General features: G+C 36.2%; 1 protein-coding gene across 1 annotated transcript in view; it reads right to left on the reverse strand.

The window, feature by feature from the left end:
• Window positions 1–713: 713 nt before the first annotated feature.
• LOC109675725 (phospholipid-transporting ATPase ABCA3-like) overlaps window positions 714–18,727 on the reverse strand; it is a 171,441-nt gene continuing 153,427 nt past the window's right edge. The window contains 8 exon segments of the mRNA XM_074059288.1: window positions 714–857; window positions 1,232–1,305; window positions 9,098–9,291; window positions 9,654–9,723; window positions 9,726–9,823; window positions 10,511–10,698; window positions 15,992–16,191; window positions 16,419–16,532. Of these exon segments, the coding sequence (XP_073915389.1) occupies window positions 714–857; window positions 1,232–1,305; window positions 9,098–9,291; window positions 9,654–9,723; window positions 9,726–9,823; window positions 10,511–10,698; window positions 15,992–16,191; window positions 16,419–16,532 (1,082 nt within the window).

Consider the following 18,727-nt stretch of genomic DNA (forward strand, 5'->3'; position numbering starts at 1 on the left):
CCTACGTGGGAAAGCTGATTGACCCAGGCCTTATGATTCTCTTATCTATAACCAGCTACTAAAACATAATGCTATTGGTCTTCAGGCTATTCTGTCTGACAGCACCCTGATTTCTGGATGTTTCTGTTCAAATATTCAGAACACTCAGGAGTAGGTCCTTGTCTCCACCCTGATCAATGCTGCCCTTTCATATTTCTAGGAGGGAAAACAGGCTATTTCACCAATGTCTTCAAGAAAGGGGACAAACTTTCTCCTTTGGGTAATTTTTTTTTTTCAGTACTGGGGTTTGAACTCAGAGTCTTGTGCTTGCTAGGCAAGCGCTCTACCACTTGAGCACAACCTTAGCCACTTTTTGCTTTAGTTACTTTTTAGATAGCATCTCAAGTTTTAAATAGGGCCAGCCTCACATGTTGATCCTCATATCTATGGTTTCCATGTAGCTGGGATTAAAAACATGTACCACCAAGCCCAACTTATTTGTTAAGATGAGATCTCACTAACTTTTTCCCTGGGGCTGAGCTCAAACCACAGTCTTCCCTCTTTCTGCCTCCCAAGTAGCTGGGATTACAATTATGAACTACCACATCAGGCCCCTTTAGAGGAAATCTTTATTACATAAATATATGGACACCAAGATACACACATACAATAATGTCCCTCTATGTATCCAAATATTGTTGAATAAGTCATGAATCACTGGTTGCAATTCAATCTCATGGCTCCTCCTTTTCATTACCACCTGCTGTGTTACCTGGGTTATTAGCAAAGGTGAGGAAGACTTGTTCCAGAGTAATCTGACTGAGGGAATAGTCTTCTAAACCAAATTTCTGTTTAGCTCCCTCCAAAATGCCAAACACCTTCAACAACAATGAAAACATGCAGTTATTTCAATCTCCTCTGTAGTCCCCAACCAAGATGAGCCTCTCCTTCCTTTCCCCAACTCCTGTCAAGTTTATGTGTCAGGGCAAAATGTACAGAAGGGTGAGATGAAAAAGTAGAATAGGAAACTGAGAGGAGGCAGTTCTCTGTCCCCATTTTCTTGGTGGACATGGGCTAATAATGGAATTTAGGAGTAGATACCAAGGCAATTAAATTCTAAGAGCATTTGAAAAGCAGCCTAACCATGACCACAATTCCAGGCTCTCATTTCACATGCCTGAATCCCAAATACTTCTAATCATTAGTGATCTCTCAACATGAAATGGTAGAAGGACATAGTTTCTATCATCACCTTTCCCCAGCTATTGTCCTTGCTGGGAATGTAGTAGTTAAGGATCCCTTGATTCTCCTGCTTCAAGTCACTACCTAAGAAAGGAAAACGTGACAGGTGAATACTCTTACAGATTTTGTTTTAAACTGCCAAAATGCTGATACATCTCCTTAATGTTATATACAGTGGAGAGGTAGATAGGTGGGGTTTATACAAAAGGGGAGGATATACCTCAATAATCCACTCTCTTGGTAAACATGACATGGTTAATGTTTTCAGATTTACTCCTGACAAAATAGTCTAATTATGTGGAGTTTATGGCAGTTATTGAAGGCACAAAAATTTGATAGCTCACCCTCCCAATGTAAACTACTGAACCACTTAAGAGTCTAATGTGACGGTAAGATTTTGTTGCTAAACATGTGGTGAGAATATGAACTGGGAGAATTTTCCTCCTGGTTCTCTCTCTCTCTCTTTCTGTATAGTGTGTTTGGCTGAGAGCAGGAAGAGAAGCTGCCTCAATATTCTTGTGATTACACAATCTCCCTGCCACATGAAAGAGGAGCCATTCATATAAATCACCAGAGTCAGACCCTGTGTTCTTGTTTCTTTTACAAGTGAGTAATAATTCACTGGTGGAATCAGAAGGAAAAGGGTAGTATTCATTCCTAATTTAGAATTTACAGATTTGTTTGCACTTTTATCTTTTTTTTTTTTTTAACTCAGGGCTTTTTAAAGGAAGTGTTCTAATCAGTTGACCCACACCTTCAGCCCTTTTTGCTTTAGTTATCTTTCTGCAGATAGGATCACCCATTTTTGCCTAGGCCAGCCTTGGACTGTGATCCCCCTACTTATGCCTCCTGAATAGGTGGAATTACAGGTATGTACCACCACATTGTTTATTTATACTTTGCATTATTTATTTTTAGTTTAAATTAATTGAGATTAAAAATATTTTAAATTAAAATTAAATTTAAAAATACATAATTCTAATGCTATGTGGCTTTCTTACATGCTTTAAGCATGCATTATATCCATGATTACACAGATTATTTTTATTAAAAGACATTTCAAACATAGAACTTAGTGAATTATTTAAAACAAGTGCCTATGAACCCATCCCATCCAAGTCAACTAATGGTAACTCAGACTTTGTGCCACCTCTCAGCTTCTGACCTCCATAAAAAGTACCCAGTGCAGACCTCATAAAACTAAAAAGCTTCTGTTCATCAAAAGAAATGGTCTCTAAACTGAAGAGAACACCCACAGAGTGGGAGAAAATATTTGCCAGCTATACATCAGACAAAGGACTGATAACCAGAATATATAAGGAACTTAAAAAACTAAATACTCCCAAAACTAGTGAACCAATAAAGAAATGGACAAGTGAACTAAACAGAACTTTCTCAAAAGAAGAAATTCAAATGGCCAAAAAACACATGAAAAAATGCTCACCATCTCTAGCAATAAAGGAAATGCAAATTAAAACCACACTAAGATTCCACCTCACCCCTGTTAGAATAGCCATCATCAGCAACACCACCACCAACAGGTGTTGGCGAGGATGCGGGGAAAAAGGAACCCTCTTACACTGTTGGTGGGAATGTAGACTAGTACAACCACTCTGGAAAAAAATTTGGAGTGTACTTAAAAAGCTAGACATCGATCTACCATTTGATCCAGCAATACCACTCTTGGGGATGTACCCAAAAGACTGTAACACAGGTTACTCCAGAGGCACCTGCACACCCATGTTTATTGCGGCACTATTCACAATAGCCAAGTTATGGAAACAGCCAAGATGCCCCACCACTGACGAATGGATTAAGAAAATGTGGTATCTCTACACGATGGAATTTTATGCAGCCATGAAGAAGAACGAAATGTTATCATTTGCTGGTAAATGGATGGAATTGGAGAACATCATTCTGAGTGAGGTTAGCCTGGCCCAAAAGACCAAAAATCGCATGTTCCCTCATATGTGGACATTAGATCAAGGGCAAACACACAATGGGATTGGACTTTGAGCACATGATAAAAGCGAGAGCACACAAGGGAGGGGTGAGGATAGGTAAGACACCTAAAAAACTAGCTAGCATTTGTTGCCCTTAATTCAGAGAAACGAAAACAAATACCTTAAAAGCAACTGAGGCCAATAGGAAAAGGGGACCAGGAACTAGAGAAAAGGTTAGATCAAAAAGAATTAACCTAGAAGGTAACACACATGCACAGGAAATCAATGTGAGTCAATGCCCTGTATAGCTATCCTTATCTCAACCAGCAAAAACCCTTGTTCCTTCCTATTATTGCTTATACTCTCTCTACAACAAAATTAGAAATAAGGGCAAAATAGTTTCTGCTGGGTCTTGGGGGGGGGAGAGGGAGGGGGCGGAGTGGGAGGTAAGGGAGGGGGTGGGGGCAGGGGGGAGAAATGACCCAAGCCTTGTATGCACATATGAATAATAAAAGAAAAAAAAAGTACCCAGTGCCTTCATGGTCTCTTTATATAGATATGGACTCCTAAAATTTGTAAGTTTGAACTTTATATGAATGGAGTCATCCAGTATATATTCCTGTTTTTTTAAATAGTGCTGGGATTAAGTCCAGGTCTTCACGCTTGATAGGCAAGCACTCTACCGCTGAACTACATCCCCAACCCCAAATATTAAGTTACAGGAGAAGATGAAGACCATTCTATTATTATTTAATCTCAAGTCAGTTTGCTTTAGTGGGTTTGTTTTATTTCTGGTTATAGAATAGAGTTGGCTTTTAACTAATCTGATTTTTTTCATATAGTCAGAGTTAAGCCTTTTAATTTTTATTGATAGCACAATTGTTGCATAATTTCATATATATGGACATGCATATATCTACATACATGTATAAGAATAAACACACACCTATTTCCATTCCAGGGCCAATTCTATTGTTATATTTGTGATATAGGAAGGTGGATTATGTATCTTTGTTCAAATGGCTTACTTCCTACTAACATTTTTATATGAATACCATTAGTTCCCCTGCATTTTAGCATATTGTCTTTTTCCTTATTATGAACAACGTTGACCATACTAGCAAATTCTTAGTTCCCTCTGCCAAGATCTAATTTAAAGTAATATTCAGCTGGACATGGTGGTACATACCTATAACTCAGCACTTCGGAAGCTGAGGTAGGAGATTAAGAATTAGAGACTAGCCTGTGCTATATTGTGAGTTCTAGACATAGCAAGACCTCTCAGAACAATTTTTTAAAAAGTAAAATTCTTTTCTTCTCAGCTAATACCTAAAATGCATAAGTATTTAACATTCCATATATTCTTTGCCTTCTTCTCCTCTATTTAAAATAATTTGTCATATATATATTTCTAAAACATGTATCAATTATGTTATATTTATCACGCAGATACCCTTCATTTATCCTTAGTGTTATATATATATACATACATACATACATACATATGCATGCATGTACGTAAGGCTCACCATTAGTGTTTTGTTGTTTTATTTCTTGGTAGGGTTTTGGCACAGGACCTTGTCTAGGCTGCCCTTAAACTCCTGATCATCCTGCCTCAGCCTCCTGAGTGCTGGGATTACAGGTATATGCCATTATGTCCAGCTTAATGCTCTTGTGCAGAAGCTTCTCCTAAATTTTTTAGTTCATTTTTTTGTATATTCTTTAAAAAGGACTCTTGGTAACAATATTTCCTGAATTATTCTGTGTTCATGACTCTTTGTGACTTTGAATCTTTAAAGTTATTTTGGCTGGAGATTAAAAAACACATACTTATGCTTTTCTTTTACTAAGTATCCTAAATATATTACATATTCTCTTAGCACAAAACTTCTTGTTAAAAATCTTCACTCAAAAACTTAACGAAGGATGTAAATGACCTATACTAGGAGAATTACAAACCACTGAAGAAAGAGATTGAGGAAGACTACAGAAGGTCTAAAGATCTCCCGTGCTCATGGAAAAGATCTCCCATGCTCATAGATTGGTAGAATCAACATAGTAAAAATGACATACTACCAAAAGCAATCTACATGTTCAATGCAATACCCATCAAAATTCCAATGACATTCATCACAGAGATTTTAAAATCTACCCTAAAGTTCATTGGAAACACAAAAGACCATGAATAGCCAAGGCAATACTGAGCAAAAAGAGCAATGCTGGAGGTATCACAATTCCTGACTTCGAAACATATTACAGAGCCATAGCAATAAAAACAGCATGGTACTGGCACAAAAACAGACGAAGACCAGTGGAACAGAATAGAGGATGTGGATATGAATCCACACAGCTATGCCCACCTTATTTTTGACAAAGGTGCCAAAAACATGATGGTGAAAAGACAGCCTCTTCAACAAATGGTGCTGGGAAAAGTGGTTATCTGCCTGCAGAAAACTGAAACTAGATCCATGTCTGTCACCTTGTACTAGTATGAACTCAAAGTGGATTAAGGACCCTAATATCAGACCTGCGACCTTGCAGTTAGTACACAAAAGGGCAGGGAATACCCTGGAAACAATAAGTATAGGCAAGACTTCCTCAGCAGAATTCCAGCAGCCCAGCAACTAAGAGAATGTATGAACAAATGGGACTTCATGAAATTATCCCAAAGTAGCAAAAACAATATGTCCTTCTTATCTTTTATATTTTCTCTCCAACAAAATCAGAGAAGAGGGCAGAACAGGTTCTGCCTGTAAGTGTGTGTGTGTGGGTACACAATGTAAGTAAGTGTAAAAGTGATAAAAGGAGAAAAGAAACAAAAAACCCCAAAATCTTTACTCAATCTGACTTTCCTTCACTTATGACTTGGGGTTTTCTTTGGTATACATATTCAGGTGTTCCTGATCCACTTTATTATTTAAGTACAGTAATATTTCTTGGTGCCAGTGGCCAGTAGTCAATTTTTTCAGGTATCTGCTTTTCTTTCAATATTAGGTTTGTTTTCTTTTATTTCAGGAAATTTTAGTTTTTAGCATTTCTTCTCTTCCACTGACTCATCTACTTTTCTAGTTGTATTGAGCTATCATTACCTTGCTTTTTTATGTATTTATATTTCTGTTTGCTATTTTTCTACTGTTCTCCTTTCCAAACTCCACTTCCTTTGTATTTTTTATGTTGTCTCTTTGCTCATGATAGGTGTATTTTTCTAAACTGTTTATTTAACAGAACACTCTCCATGCTATTAGTTGTCTTTATATATACCTCTCTATCTATTCATTTAATTTCTTAGTTCTTCTATTCACAATGTAGGATTTTCTTTCATAGTGCCTATCCCATTTGTAATTTGTTAAGCTCCTATTGAAAGGTACTTCTTTTTATCTGTTTTGTGGCATTATACATCTAAGGTGTATTTATGGTCAGGTTTTGCTCTTTCACTCACAATAGATTTCTGTGATGCTCAACCATAATTATTTCAGTTGTTTGCTTTTAAGTTAGGTCAATATTTTTTACAGTTTTGAAAGGAGTTTCCTGTGTTAGAGGTAGAGCAAGAAAAAAAAAACTTTCTTAGCTTCATGGCCGTAGCACTCCATCCTCAGTGTCTACTGGGATGTTTTAAGTAATATGGCTTCTCAGTGTAAACCTTCTCAGAATACTTTTTGACACCTGTGTTCTGAGGTTCTCTCTACACTCCAAGCCCGAAAGAGGGGTGCTTTCCTCCAGAGAGGATCTGTGCTTGCTTCTGCTTGGAGTCAAAGGAGGCTGCTGACCACCGTTTTTGGCCACCTGAGAGTCCTGCCTTTATATGCAAGTGCATGAATTTCTCAGCCCTGGAGAGGGTCTAGAGCCTCACCTCTGATCCCAGTGCTGACATCAGCACTTGCTTTGAGGATTTGTATTTTCTTACTGCTCACTCTCATGTTTCAGCTCCATTTCCTTTCTCTTATCTTTTCTTCCTTTAATTAGCCTTTTTTTTGGTTATTAAAGAATTTTCTTACTTTTGACTTGAGCCAAATATCTCATTAAGACTTTTTGTTTTAATTTTACCAAATTTTATTTTACTAGGAGGACTTTTTAGAGATTTAATCTTCTAAACTGCTAAAATGAAATCATCCTTTTGTGATTTTTACAAATGAATATCTGCTCATTTAAATTTTGTTGAGATTATTTAGAATCATTTACCCTAAATATATTCTGATCCCTGTGATAAGCCCTTTTCAGAAGTGTATATTCCAACTTCCCTTTGGCTAGTAATGGTTATTTCTTATTTTTAAAGTTAATATTTATGCATAGATTCCATAAAGTTCCCCTTTTTTGTTTTAATACTTGAACAGCTATTTGCTCAAGAATAATATAAGGAAGGATGGGGCAACAATCACTTTATACTTGAGATTCTCAAACCCACATTCCCACTTAAGTGCCATGTCCACATCCTTGAAGGACATACATCAGCGTTTACGTCCCTCCTTCAAGTAGAGTAAGTTGTTATGGCAGCTCACTGTAAATCAGGTGTTCTTGTCAAAGCTTCTCTTTGTGGTGATTTAGGCAGCACATCAAATAGAACTCTGATACAATGAATACTCAAAAATGTTTGCTAAGTGAATGCATAAGCACACGTTTAACTTTTTGATGGACGTGTATCTGCAGTTTTCTTAGAAATATCATGATCACTACGACCATCTCTGAGGTGATTATTTCCCCCTATCTGTTTTCCACATCTGCTCTACTATTTTTATCTACTTTCTAATCTCCGCTTCTACTGTATAATCAATCAATTTTCCATTGCTTGGAAGATAAAACTCAAGCTTCTTAGTCTAACACATAACAGGAACTTCTGTTATATTTTCACAGCCTAGTAAGGTAGAAACTAAGATGAAATCCATAATTACTAAAATTATTGCTATGCCTGTGCTTTAAGTTTAGAAAAGAGTGGTAAGGGACAGAAAAAACTTTTTTCTGAGACTAGTGTTGTAGCTCAAGTGGTACAGCACTTGCCTAGCAAGCATGAGGCCCTGAGTTCAAACTCTAGTGCCACCTGTATAATGCTGTTTTGCACTATACTATTTAAGCAGAAAAATATTTGCTGAATTTCTCATTCAGAAGTAGAAGACTCCTGAGAGAAACACTTACAAGATCTTGCTTGGATTTCAAAACTGTATCATGGCTGAGACAGTGAAAGGCCAGAGTTACATTTTTTTTTAACTACAAAGCAAAAAACCTTAAAATTTTTCATGGATTATGCTGTGGACTGAACTTTGTCCGTTTCAAAGTGCCTATGTTGAATTCCTAACTCCTAATGTGATTTTGTTTGGAGATAGGGTCTTAATGAGGCAATTAAGTTTAAATGAGGTCTTAAGGGTAAAGCCCCTAATCCACTATGATTGATGTCCTTTTAAGAAAAGGAAGAGGCATCAGGGATGTGTACACATAGAGAAAAAGGCCTTTGAGTACACAGTGAGCCAAGGAAGGGGGGCTTCAGAAGAAACCATACCAGCTGGTACCTTGATCTTGGACTTTTAACCTCTAGAACTGTGAAGAAATGACTTGTTTAAGCCATCCAATCTATGGTATTTTGTTCTGGTAGTCCTGGCAGACTGATGCAGATTATATGTTCAGAGAATTGAAATTATGCTCAAACCTTATGACCTTAAATTTTATGACTTGAGGTAATAAGTCATGTGGACAGCTGAAATGTGTAACTGCCTGTCTAGCTGGTACAAGAGATTGATGAGTACTTAGGTTATTTTCTGAAAAGGTAGCATAACCAGATACAAAAGATATTTAGGAACACAAATCCCATAAGAAACTCATTATTGGAGTTTAAAAATATCAACAACTTACAGGAGATAGTTGTTGGAGACACATAACATATGAATAGTGAGAACAACAAATATGATTTAACACATCTTTAACAAAGTGAGCCCAACCTAACTTACCTGGGAAAACATTAGCAATAAATCTTTTAAAATCTGCTATTATATTGCTATCTGTATTTTTAGTCTTGAACTTGACATTCAGGGTGTAAATATCACCAAACTTGTTCTTAAGATGTTGAGGGCTGCCCAGGCACATGAACTTTCCCTGCACCATGATAGCTAGCCTGGTACAAAGAGCCTCACATTCCTCCATACTAGAAAAACAAGATACCAGAATAATATAAGGTTAAAAATGTCTCCATTAGAGGATATTCTTTTGTAACTCAGACACCTAATATTTCATAATTGTCTTTGAAAAGGGAAGTTTCATTTGCCTATCACCAGGATTATAGGAAATGGAGATTTTTCAAATTCAAAAAGTAGAAGACATGCTCCTCAAAAGGAACAGCTCCAAAACTTCTAGCCCTCTCCTCACTCTTTATTATTTAACTTAGTGAGGGCTGTTGGGCATCCCATTCATTCGATTCCATTCATAAGGAGCTCACAAACTCAGGAAAATTTACTACCCTATATTCTTGGCCTCAAATAATTCCCTCTTACAGTTATTACAATTCACCTGTGAGAGGTTATGATGATGGCTTTTCCACTTTCACGTGTCTTTGTCACTGTGTCCCAGAGCAGGCGTTGGCTACAGGGTCCATGTCAGTCGATGGCTCATCCAGGAAGACCACTGAGGATTTTCCCATTAGGGCAATCGCAGTACTCAGCCTGCGTTTGCTTCCTCCACTTCGTGGCCAAAGAAGGAGAGAAAAAGTAGAAGCACATATAGCTATACGTTACAGTAATTTAAGATATAACACATTTATTTAATACACAAGTGCTATTTAAAAGAAACAATTTGCTAAGGTTTCTAAATTGCAGAGTCACAGGCAACAGTAGAGACAAAAAAATACTGATTATGTATGATTCTACTGAGGCAGAAACCCAAATCTAGATATATGAATCAATTCACTTTCATTGTAAATGTAGAAAGGATATCATGTCTATCTAATTGATTTTAAATTTAGTGAAATTTATAATTTTAGTCTTAGAGTTCCTTGGGATTCTCAGATATATAAACCACATGATGACTAGGAAATACAAACAGCCTCTCACTTGGTCTTTTTTGGGAGACAGAGAACCATAGCAACAGGGAAAGAGATTCTCTTTTGTAATTCATCGTGTACAATTCAAATAGAACAAGGTCTGTGAGTTTCATTTCTGAAAATAGAAGATGAAATATTCCCTTGGTCTGCTTTATTGCTGGCATCTCACCCTGGAGAAGCATTAGATTATGTCAGTGGATCATGCATTGATAAAGCAGAAATGCAGGCGCCGGGCTACAGGGTCCATGCCAGTCGATGGCTCATCCAGGAAGACCACTGAGGATTTTCCCATTAGGGCAATCGCTATGACAGCACCACAGTATCTCACCTCAAAGTGTAAATAAACTTGTCATCCTGGGAATCCAGATTCAGTGATTTCAATAAGCTGTTCACATAATCATTAATGTTGCTTGTGGGGATCCCCCACATGTTGGCATACATGGTCAATATTTCCCGAGCAGTCATATAATCCAGCAAGGCATCAAACTGTGGACAATAGCCAATTTTTGACCTTACCTAAAATACAAGAATAGAAATAGACATAAGTCAATCATTCCACTGAGCATACCATAAATATGGATAATATAACAAGTCTTAATGTTCTCTAGCCCATACTGCTAAGAGAATTTGATGCCTCACAGTCCTTGCAAAGAATGTCTTTTCTACACTATATATAGAATATATTCTATATTTATTCACTGCATCTACACTGTCATGTATAACTCCAAGTGTGCATAAAAGTATGTGTCTAAGATAAATTTTTATAAGACAGAGTTATCATGCTATCATATGATCATAATTAACATATGAAATAAAAATAATTTAACATTAAAGCAGCACACCTATTTACAGAAATATATTTACCTGAAAAGGGGAATGAGAGAGAAAGAAGTTAGTCTACCATTGCCTCAACCTATACTCATTATAAGCCTAAAAGAAGTCTGATGACCCAAAAGACATCTGAAATTCATAACACAACGTATGATATTAAGGTTTGTTTGAGTTCAGTCCCAATGCATACCAAGGTTATCAAAACCAAAGGCTGTTGTAGAGGGTGAAGATAGATAGCAATACCTCTATTAGGTTTGGTCACATCCTACTTTTGTTAGTGATGATGGATGGGCTATCTGTTGGGTCTTTCATCTTTCTCTAACATGCAGTATGTTTTTTTGAACATTATCTACAGTGCAAATGAGCAGAGTTGTGTTCCTAGCAATTCTTTCAGTCACATACTAGTCATAAAGGAAATCTTAGCATATTACAGAGAGTAGGTAACATTCATACAAAATATCTGACCACAAAAATGCAATTTAACTAAAAAGTAATGGCAAAATATCCTAGCACAAGAAAACCAGAAGTCCTTCTTTGTTCAAGTCTCAAATGACTCCTAGATATGATGTTTTAAGGACAATATAACATGGATTCAAAAATAATTGACTGCACCAATTAATAAGTAATTCGAAATTATATATAATAAAAATGGCAGCCAAGAGGAACAAATCTATGATAATCTCAGATATCTAAATTAGCATACCCACATGAGAAAACCACTATGCCTACTACTTTTTACCAAATAAGAGACTAATTTGAATATACTCCATTGTTTTTATTTTGAAAAATTCCAAACATATAGAAAACTTAAAAGAATAGCACAATAAACATTCATAAAACTTTTCACAAGAATTGCTGAAAGTGTAAGTGGAAAGCTTGACAATTATCTCTAAGCAACAGGAAACATACATACTTAGCTGATTTATAAAAAAAGCAAATACAATACAAATTAAAAATATAAATAAGATAACTATAACAAAATTTAACAAAAGATTTGATATATCTGAAGAAGTTATGAATTGGATGAAAAATCAGAAGAAATTATTTGGAAGGAGAATAAACTGACAAAAGGTGGAAAATATGAATGCTAACTTAAATGACATGGAGAATATGATAAAGAGATCCGAATAGGTAGCTAATTTGGGAATAGATGGAAAGAAGAGAGGATGAAGCAGAAGAAATATTTAAAACAATAAAGAAGGAAAATATCAAAACTGATGTAGGATTAAAGAATCTTAAATCTTAAGAAAATAAGCATATGGTTTACCTCCCAAATACTGTGACTGCTGCAACCCAAAAAAGTGAAAATATCCATAGCCTCCCAACCCCTATAAAAAGACCTATCACTTTAAAAAGACTGAGAGAAAGACAACCTTGTGAGAATCCCCTGGAAGCCAGAAACAAAAAGTAATATATCTTAAGTATTTTGGAAGATATAATAGCCAAACTAGATTCTAGACTCTGACAAATAGTTTTAAAGAATGAAGATAAATTAACTTGGTAACTAAACAATATATGTCTAAATAATTCAGCAGTCAAAGAGAAAGCCTTAGCAGAAATTAGGCAATATTCTGAATTCAACAAAGTGAAAATACAACTATGAAAATTTGAGGAATGTGTTGGAAAAGAAAGACCTTAAATCAATAAACTAATACCCTATCTTAAGAACTTAGAAAAAGAAAAGCAAAATAATACAAATCAAGATCAAAGAAGAAAATAATGATTTTAACAATGATTGGAGAAATCATAATTCTTGGATATTAATGGAAGAAATGTAACATGGTGCAGTCACTTTGAGAGTTCATTGAAAAGTTAAACATAGGGAGGGACCAAGATGGCAGATAGCTGATAGATCCTGGAACTCTGAGCTCTCACAAACTTGAAAGAAAACTTGAGGTTCATGGTGGCAAGGGTAGGGGAACCTGGCAACTTCACCAAGTAAGATATTTCCAACATATAATCAGACCAAATATACAATAATCTTTAAATTAGCTTTTATAGCACCAAACAGCTCCAGAAGCCTGGGAAATGTGGTTGCTGGCTACCACGTGAGCCGGGAAGTGGTTTCTTTTGTTGTTGTTGTTGTTATTTGTCTTTTTCCCTCTATCTCTCTGAAGAGGAAAAAAATCAATGCAGAAAGCTGCAGAACGAGTTCTGGAAGTGTCAAGGTTGTCCTGGACCCACCAAGATTTGTAGATGTGGGACCTCTGGCTAATGCCTGCCATCTGGGCCACCAAACCCTGATACCACTGAGAGAAACTACTACCCATTTAGGTGAGTTTGCCGCATCTTCAATCCTGTAGGAAACTGCATAGTCCAGTGCAGCTTGTTGGCACTGATTGCACCCCTCCTGGACAAAGCTGTTGGACTAATAAGTGGAATGAAATTATCTTTCTCTGCCTGGTAGATGAGGGGTGGCTCAGCCTGTGCAACCTGGGGAAAATAACACATTTGACCATGTTGAAGAAGCTGTAGGGAACAGAAACTAACTGCCTCCCCAGAGAAGAGCTTTTGACCAAAGGCTCAACTCTAGCTCCCAGGCTTGCCTGGTAGGTGGGAGGGGATGGTCACTGCTTACACATAAGCTCCTCACAGGACTACTTAAGAGAACCCATTTACTCAAACGAGCTGACCCTGACTGCCTCTACCCCCAAGAGGAGCCTGGGCTTAAATATCCTGAGTAGAGCCCCCCCACACCTGTCCAGTAGGGAGGGGCACCATCAACTGACACCCATTCAAGCATGTCAATCCCAAGGAGAGGCAGGGACCAAGAAAAAGCCACTATCAGAAGGAACAGCACCCAGGTTAGAAATTAGAGGGAAACACCAAGTGCATTCATTGAACTCAGAGGAAACTCACCCGTCTCCACAACAAGAAAGAAATCTGGAAAATAAACATATATTTAAAACAGAAATTTTACTTACCTTCTTTTCCCACTCTGTTGATTTAAATCTGCTTAGTCCTCTTTTACTTCATTTTCTTTTCTGTCTCCCTGCTTTTTTCATTTCTTCTTCATTTTTCTTCTTTCCCATTCCTTATCTTCTCTCCTTCCCTTCCCTTTCCCTCCTTTGTCCCTATCTCCTCCACATTAACCACTCATTGAGTAGTCTATTCTATGAACTTTACAAATAATTACCATCCTTCCTATCCCTCTGTAATCCCTGACAGTAGCATCCTGCTCCACAAAGACACACTTTAGGGCCTCATTACACCAAAGCCCCCATACTTCATTGCAGTTCTCCCCCTTTGCCCATCCCCTTCCCCATTTCCTCTTCTATCTCCATCATTTTTATTACCTACAGTTTAGTATCTATGCAAACAATTTTTATTTCCCCAAATACCTGATGTTTAATAGAAAATACCCTTGGCAATAGCCAAGGGTTTTATATACTATGTAAATAACTGGTTCAGATTTGAAAGCATGAATTTGTTATTGCTAATTATACCTCCAAGTCGGTGAACAGAGTAGATGCAACAAACTAGGTAACAATCAAGCTAGCTAGAGCACAGAAATTAGATCAAGGGAAAGGCAACAGGTGGTTAAAAACCCCCAACCAACTAAATCAACAACTCATGAGCAAATCTCAAAATAGAAACATGGAAAATAAAAGAAGGCAGAGGAATATAACTCGTCAATAGTTAGCAACCACACAATACTGGATTTGGTGGACAATGAAGGGGAGGGATCCTCAGTTGCTGAATCAGAAGAATAACAAGAATGTTAAAGGAGATTAAAGAGGGCCTAGCAACTCAATGAATACCAAGAGAATATGAACAAAAATAATGAGAAGACACAGAAATAGCTAAATGAACTCAAAGAGGACTTCAACAAACTTCAGAATGAAATTATAAATGAAGAGATAAATGAAATAATGAAGGCAATACAAGATGTGAAAGAGGAGCTTAGCAAAGATATGGAAAGTCTAAAAAAAAAAAGAATCAAACAGAACCCCTGGAAATAAAAAAAGTTCCTTAAGTCAAATAAAAAAGAGTTGAAAGTCACTTCAGCTCTGTAGAAGACAGAATTTCATGGCTTGAAGACAAAATAGATATTAAAAACAAAACAGAAAAATACTTAAAGACTGAAGAGTTGTAAAAAGAATTTACAAAAACTCTGCAATTCCATTAAAAGACCAAACCCAGGAAGTGGGGCATCAAAGGAGAAGTGGTACAAGCCAAAGGTATAGGAAACAAATCAGTAGCATAATAGCAGAAAAATTCCCAAATCTTGAGAAAGAAATGCCCATCCAGGTATAGGAGGTCTTTAGGACATTAAAAAGACATGACCCAAACAGAACCTCTCCACAGCATTTGATGTTAAAACAGTTAGCACAAAGAAAAAGGAAAGAATATTGAGGGCTGTAAGAGAGAAAAATCAAAGAACAAATAAGAGTAAATCCATTAAAATAATAGATTTCTCAACCAAAAATTTTAAAAGCAAGAAGTGCATGGAGTGAGGTATTTTGAGCATTGAAAGAAAACAATTTTTTTTTCTTTTTCTTTTATTATTCATATGTGCATACAAGGCTTGGTTCATTTCTCCCCCTGCCCCCACCCCCTCCCTTACCACCCACTACACCTCCTCCCTCTCCCCTCCACCCCCTCAATACCCAGAAGAAACTATTTTGCCCTTATTTCTAATTTTGTTTTTTTTTCCACTACAAAATAATTTATTACAATACAACTTCAGTGCAAAAACTCCTATGTACAAGCACACAGCACTGACTATCCTATTAGGGGACCCTCTTTTTCCCCCTTGCTTTGTGGACCTCTTCTATCAAATCTTTCAGATACTGGATCTCCTTGGCCAGAGCATCTGCCTTCTCTTTCAGAACCTCATTCTTCTTTTCTAGCTCTTTACATTCACCAGAATAATCAATGCCTATAATGTTTCCTGTCTGTGATCTCCCACCACTTGAGTCTTACCTGCACCCCAGGTCATCATGCTTTTTTACATTCAGATAGTATAGTATCTTACTTTTAGGATATTTGTGGTGATGCTAAAGCCTTCAATGAACACATCTCCAGAAGTAGCAATCTCTTCTCCAGTCAAAATTTGAAAGGTAGTTGTTTTTCCAGCTCCATTTAATCCAAGCAATCCGAAGCACTCCTCCTTTTGGATAGCAAGGGAGATATTTCTCACAGCCAGAATGGATGGAAATTTATAAAATATCTTAAAAGACAAAGAAAACACAATATATATCAATATATCTATCTCTATCTATCCATCTACCTACCTACCTACCTACCTACCTATCTATCTACACTTACAAGTCAAATACAACCAATAACTCAAATCCCTTTGGACCACACATCAAAATCTATGAGTGAGCCCTTGCCACCAGTGGCATGCTTTTAGGTAGGGATGAAACCAGCATATGTTGACCATTGAATGATGTTACCTTTGAGTTCTTTAATAAGCACTGTAGCATTCAATGACTCCTGAGACTGCTCCAGAATTCTCTCTCTTTCATGTTCTACATCTTTGTCTTCAGATTTCCCAGATAATTCTTGCGACACTCTATCCTATATTTCAAGACAAGAATCAGTGGTGGATACCCTTTAGGCATCTGTTCAAGACTGGATGGATTCAGAAAGACTAAACTGGAGGATATGTATCACCACAGATGTCATGTACAAATTCATTTCCTACTTCCAAAATTTAGAAACTAGGCTCACCATGAGTAAGTAGCATGTTCTGAAACAGCCATCATAAAAACTGCAGTCATCACAGATACCATTAATTATGGCCAAATATTATTTATTAATACTAAGGCATTTTCTAGGACATTACCAAGTGAGCAGACAGTAGGGAAAAGATTAAATCTTTCTTTTCTCAGGCAAACAGGGGAAACCAGGGCCAGATTCATAAAGGAAATTTCTGAGGTGAATTTAAAAACCGTTCATCAGGAGATTTAAAATGGGGAAGACATTCTATGTAGTGGTAAAATAATGAAAGACAACTCTAAGACTTGGGCCATTGTACTTTTTTATTTCTAACTTGTTTTGTTTAAACTTTTTATTTTGAAAAAAAATTAAAGAAAAGTTATAAACCTAGCACTGTTCCAATATATTTTTTACCCTTCTCTAGTGTTAACAGCTTACAAGACTGATACATTGGACAAAATTAGAAATTAACATTGATTTAATTATCTTAATTACAGCTCTTACTCAAATTTAGTGCAAAATATGTTGACTACCTTTAATGTCATTTTAGTGCAAGCTATTGAAGCATAATATATATCTAAATAAGTGCATAAATCATAAACTTACATCTTAATGAATTTTCACAAGGTGTATACAATACTTATGAAACAATTCCAGATAGAGGAAAAAGAACATTACCCATAAAGCAACTACAATTCTAACCTGTAACACCATGCATGTTATTGTATATTAGTTTTAACTATTTTCAAACTTTATACAAATGTAATTCTATTGTATATAATCTTTTGTGCCATTGCTTTTATATAATATCATGTGTATGAGATAATCTGTGATATTGCCTATGGATCATAGGCTGCTTTTTCTCATTTTTGTATCCTATTGTGTATGTATTCTATTAAAATAGATATTTTAATCCATTGTACTACAGATAGATGTGTGTTTTGCTTCCTTTTCTATTATGAATAATGCTGTGTGGACATTCTTTTAGAATGTTTAGCATGATATATTTTTAGTAAACAAGAGTGCATTGATGCTGGGTATCTACCTAAAAGGGGTACTGCTGGGTCATGATGTATGCACATTTTAATATGAATGTGAAGAAATGTTTTAGAAATAATGCCAGAAAGTTCTACAAAGGAGTATTTACATTCCTGATTTAGCATTTTGATGTTTATGTTTATTGCCCTCCAGTAAGCTTTAAAGTACATTTACCTGATGACTAATAACATAGTGTGCCTCCACATATATTTATTGGATATCTGGAGTTTTATTTGTGTATGAAGTCAGTGTCCAAGTGTTACCAATTTTTTAATTGGGTTTCTGCCTTCTTCTTACTGTTTTATAATTTAAAACTACTTTTCTACTCTGTGACTATCTTTCTACTCACTTAATGATGTCATTTGATAATAAGGCCTCCACTCTCATGATTTTTGTTCTAACATCTTACTGTTTTTTTCTTTTTACAGTTAGAAGACTGTAACAGTTATAAAAATACAATTCATCTTATGAAATAAGAGTTTATTATTTCCCATGTGGAACTGCAACCGAGGAAGCACCATTATTGAAAACATTTTTCCCCACTGCATTGTGTCAGCTTTTCTACAAGTCAGATTTGTGTTCATATTTCTAGACATTCTACTCCAATTGTTCTTAGACTTATCATGTACCATAATTACTTAGATGGCTTGTTAAAACACAGAATTCTGGTTTCTACCATAAAATCTTCTAATTCACTAGTTCTGGGAAGAATTTGCATGTCTAACAAATTCCTAGCTAATAAAGATAATCACACTTAAAGAAAAGTATGATTCTAACATATATATTGTTGTTTTCTGATGCATTGTTCTGTCCATCATTAGTTTTTTTAAATATGATTTTTCTGTTTTTTTCCTTTCTTGAGATTTTCTTATATATTCCTGACACTTTGCATTTGCCAGACATGTAAACTTTAGAATTAGTTGATTGATATCCTTCCACGTGCACACACAAGTACACTTACTAGGATTTGGACTGGAATAACAGCATGTTCAAATCAAATTTGAGAGGC

The sequence above is a fragment of the Castor canadensis genome, chromosome 17 (genome assembly GCF_047511655.1).
Source record: "Castor canadensis chromosome 17, mCasCan1.hap1v2, whole genome shotgun sequence".
NCBI classification, from domain to species: Eukaryota; Metazoa; Chordata; class Mammalia; order Rodentia; family Castoridae; genus Castor; species Castor canadensis.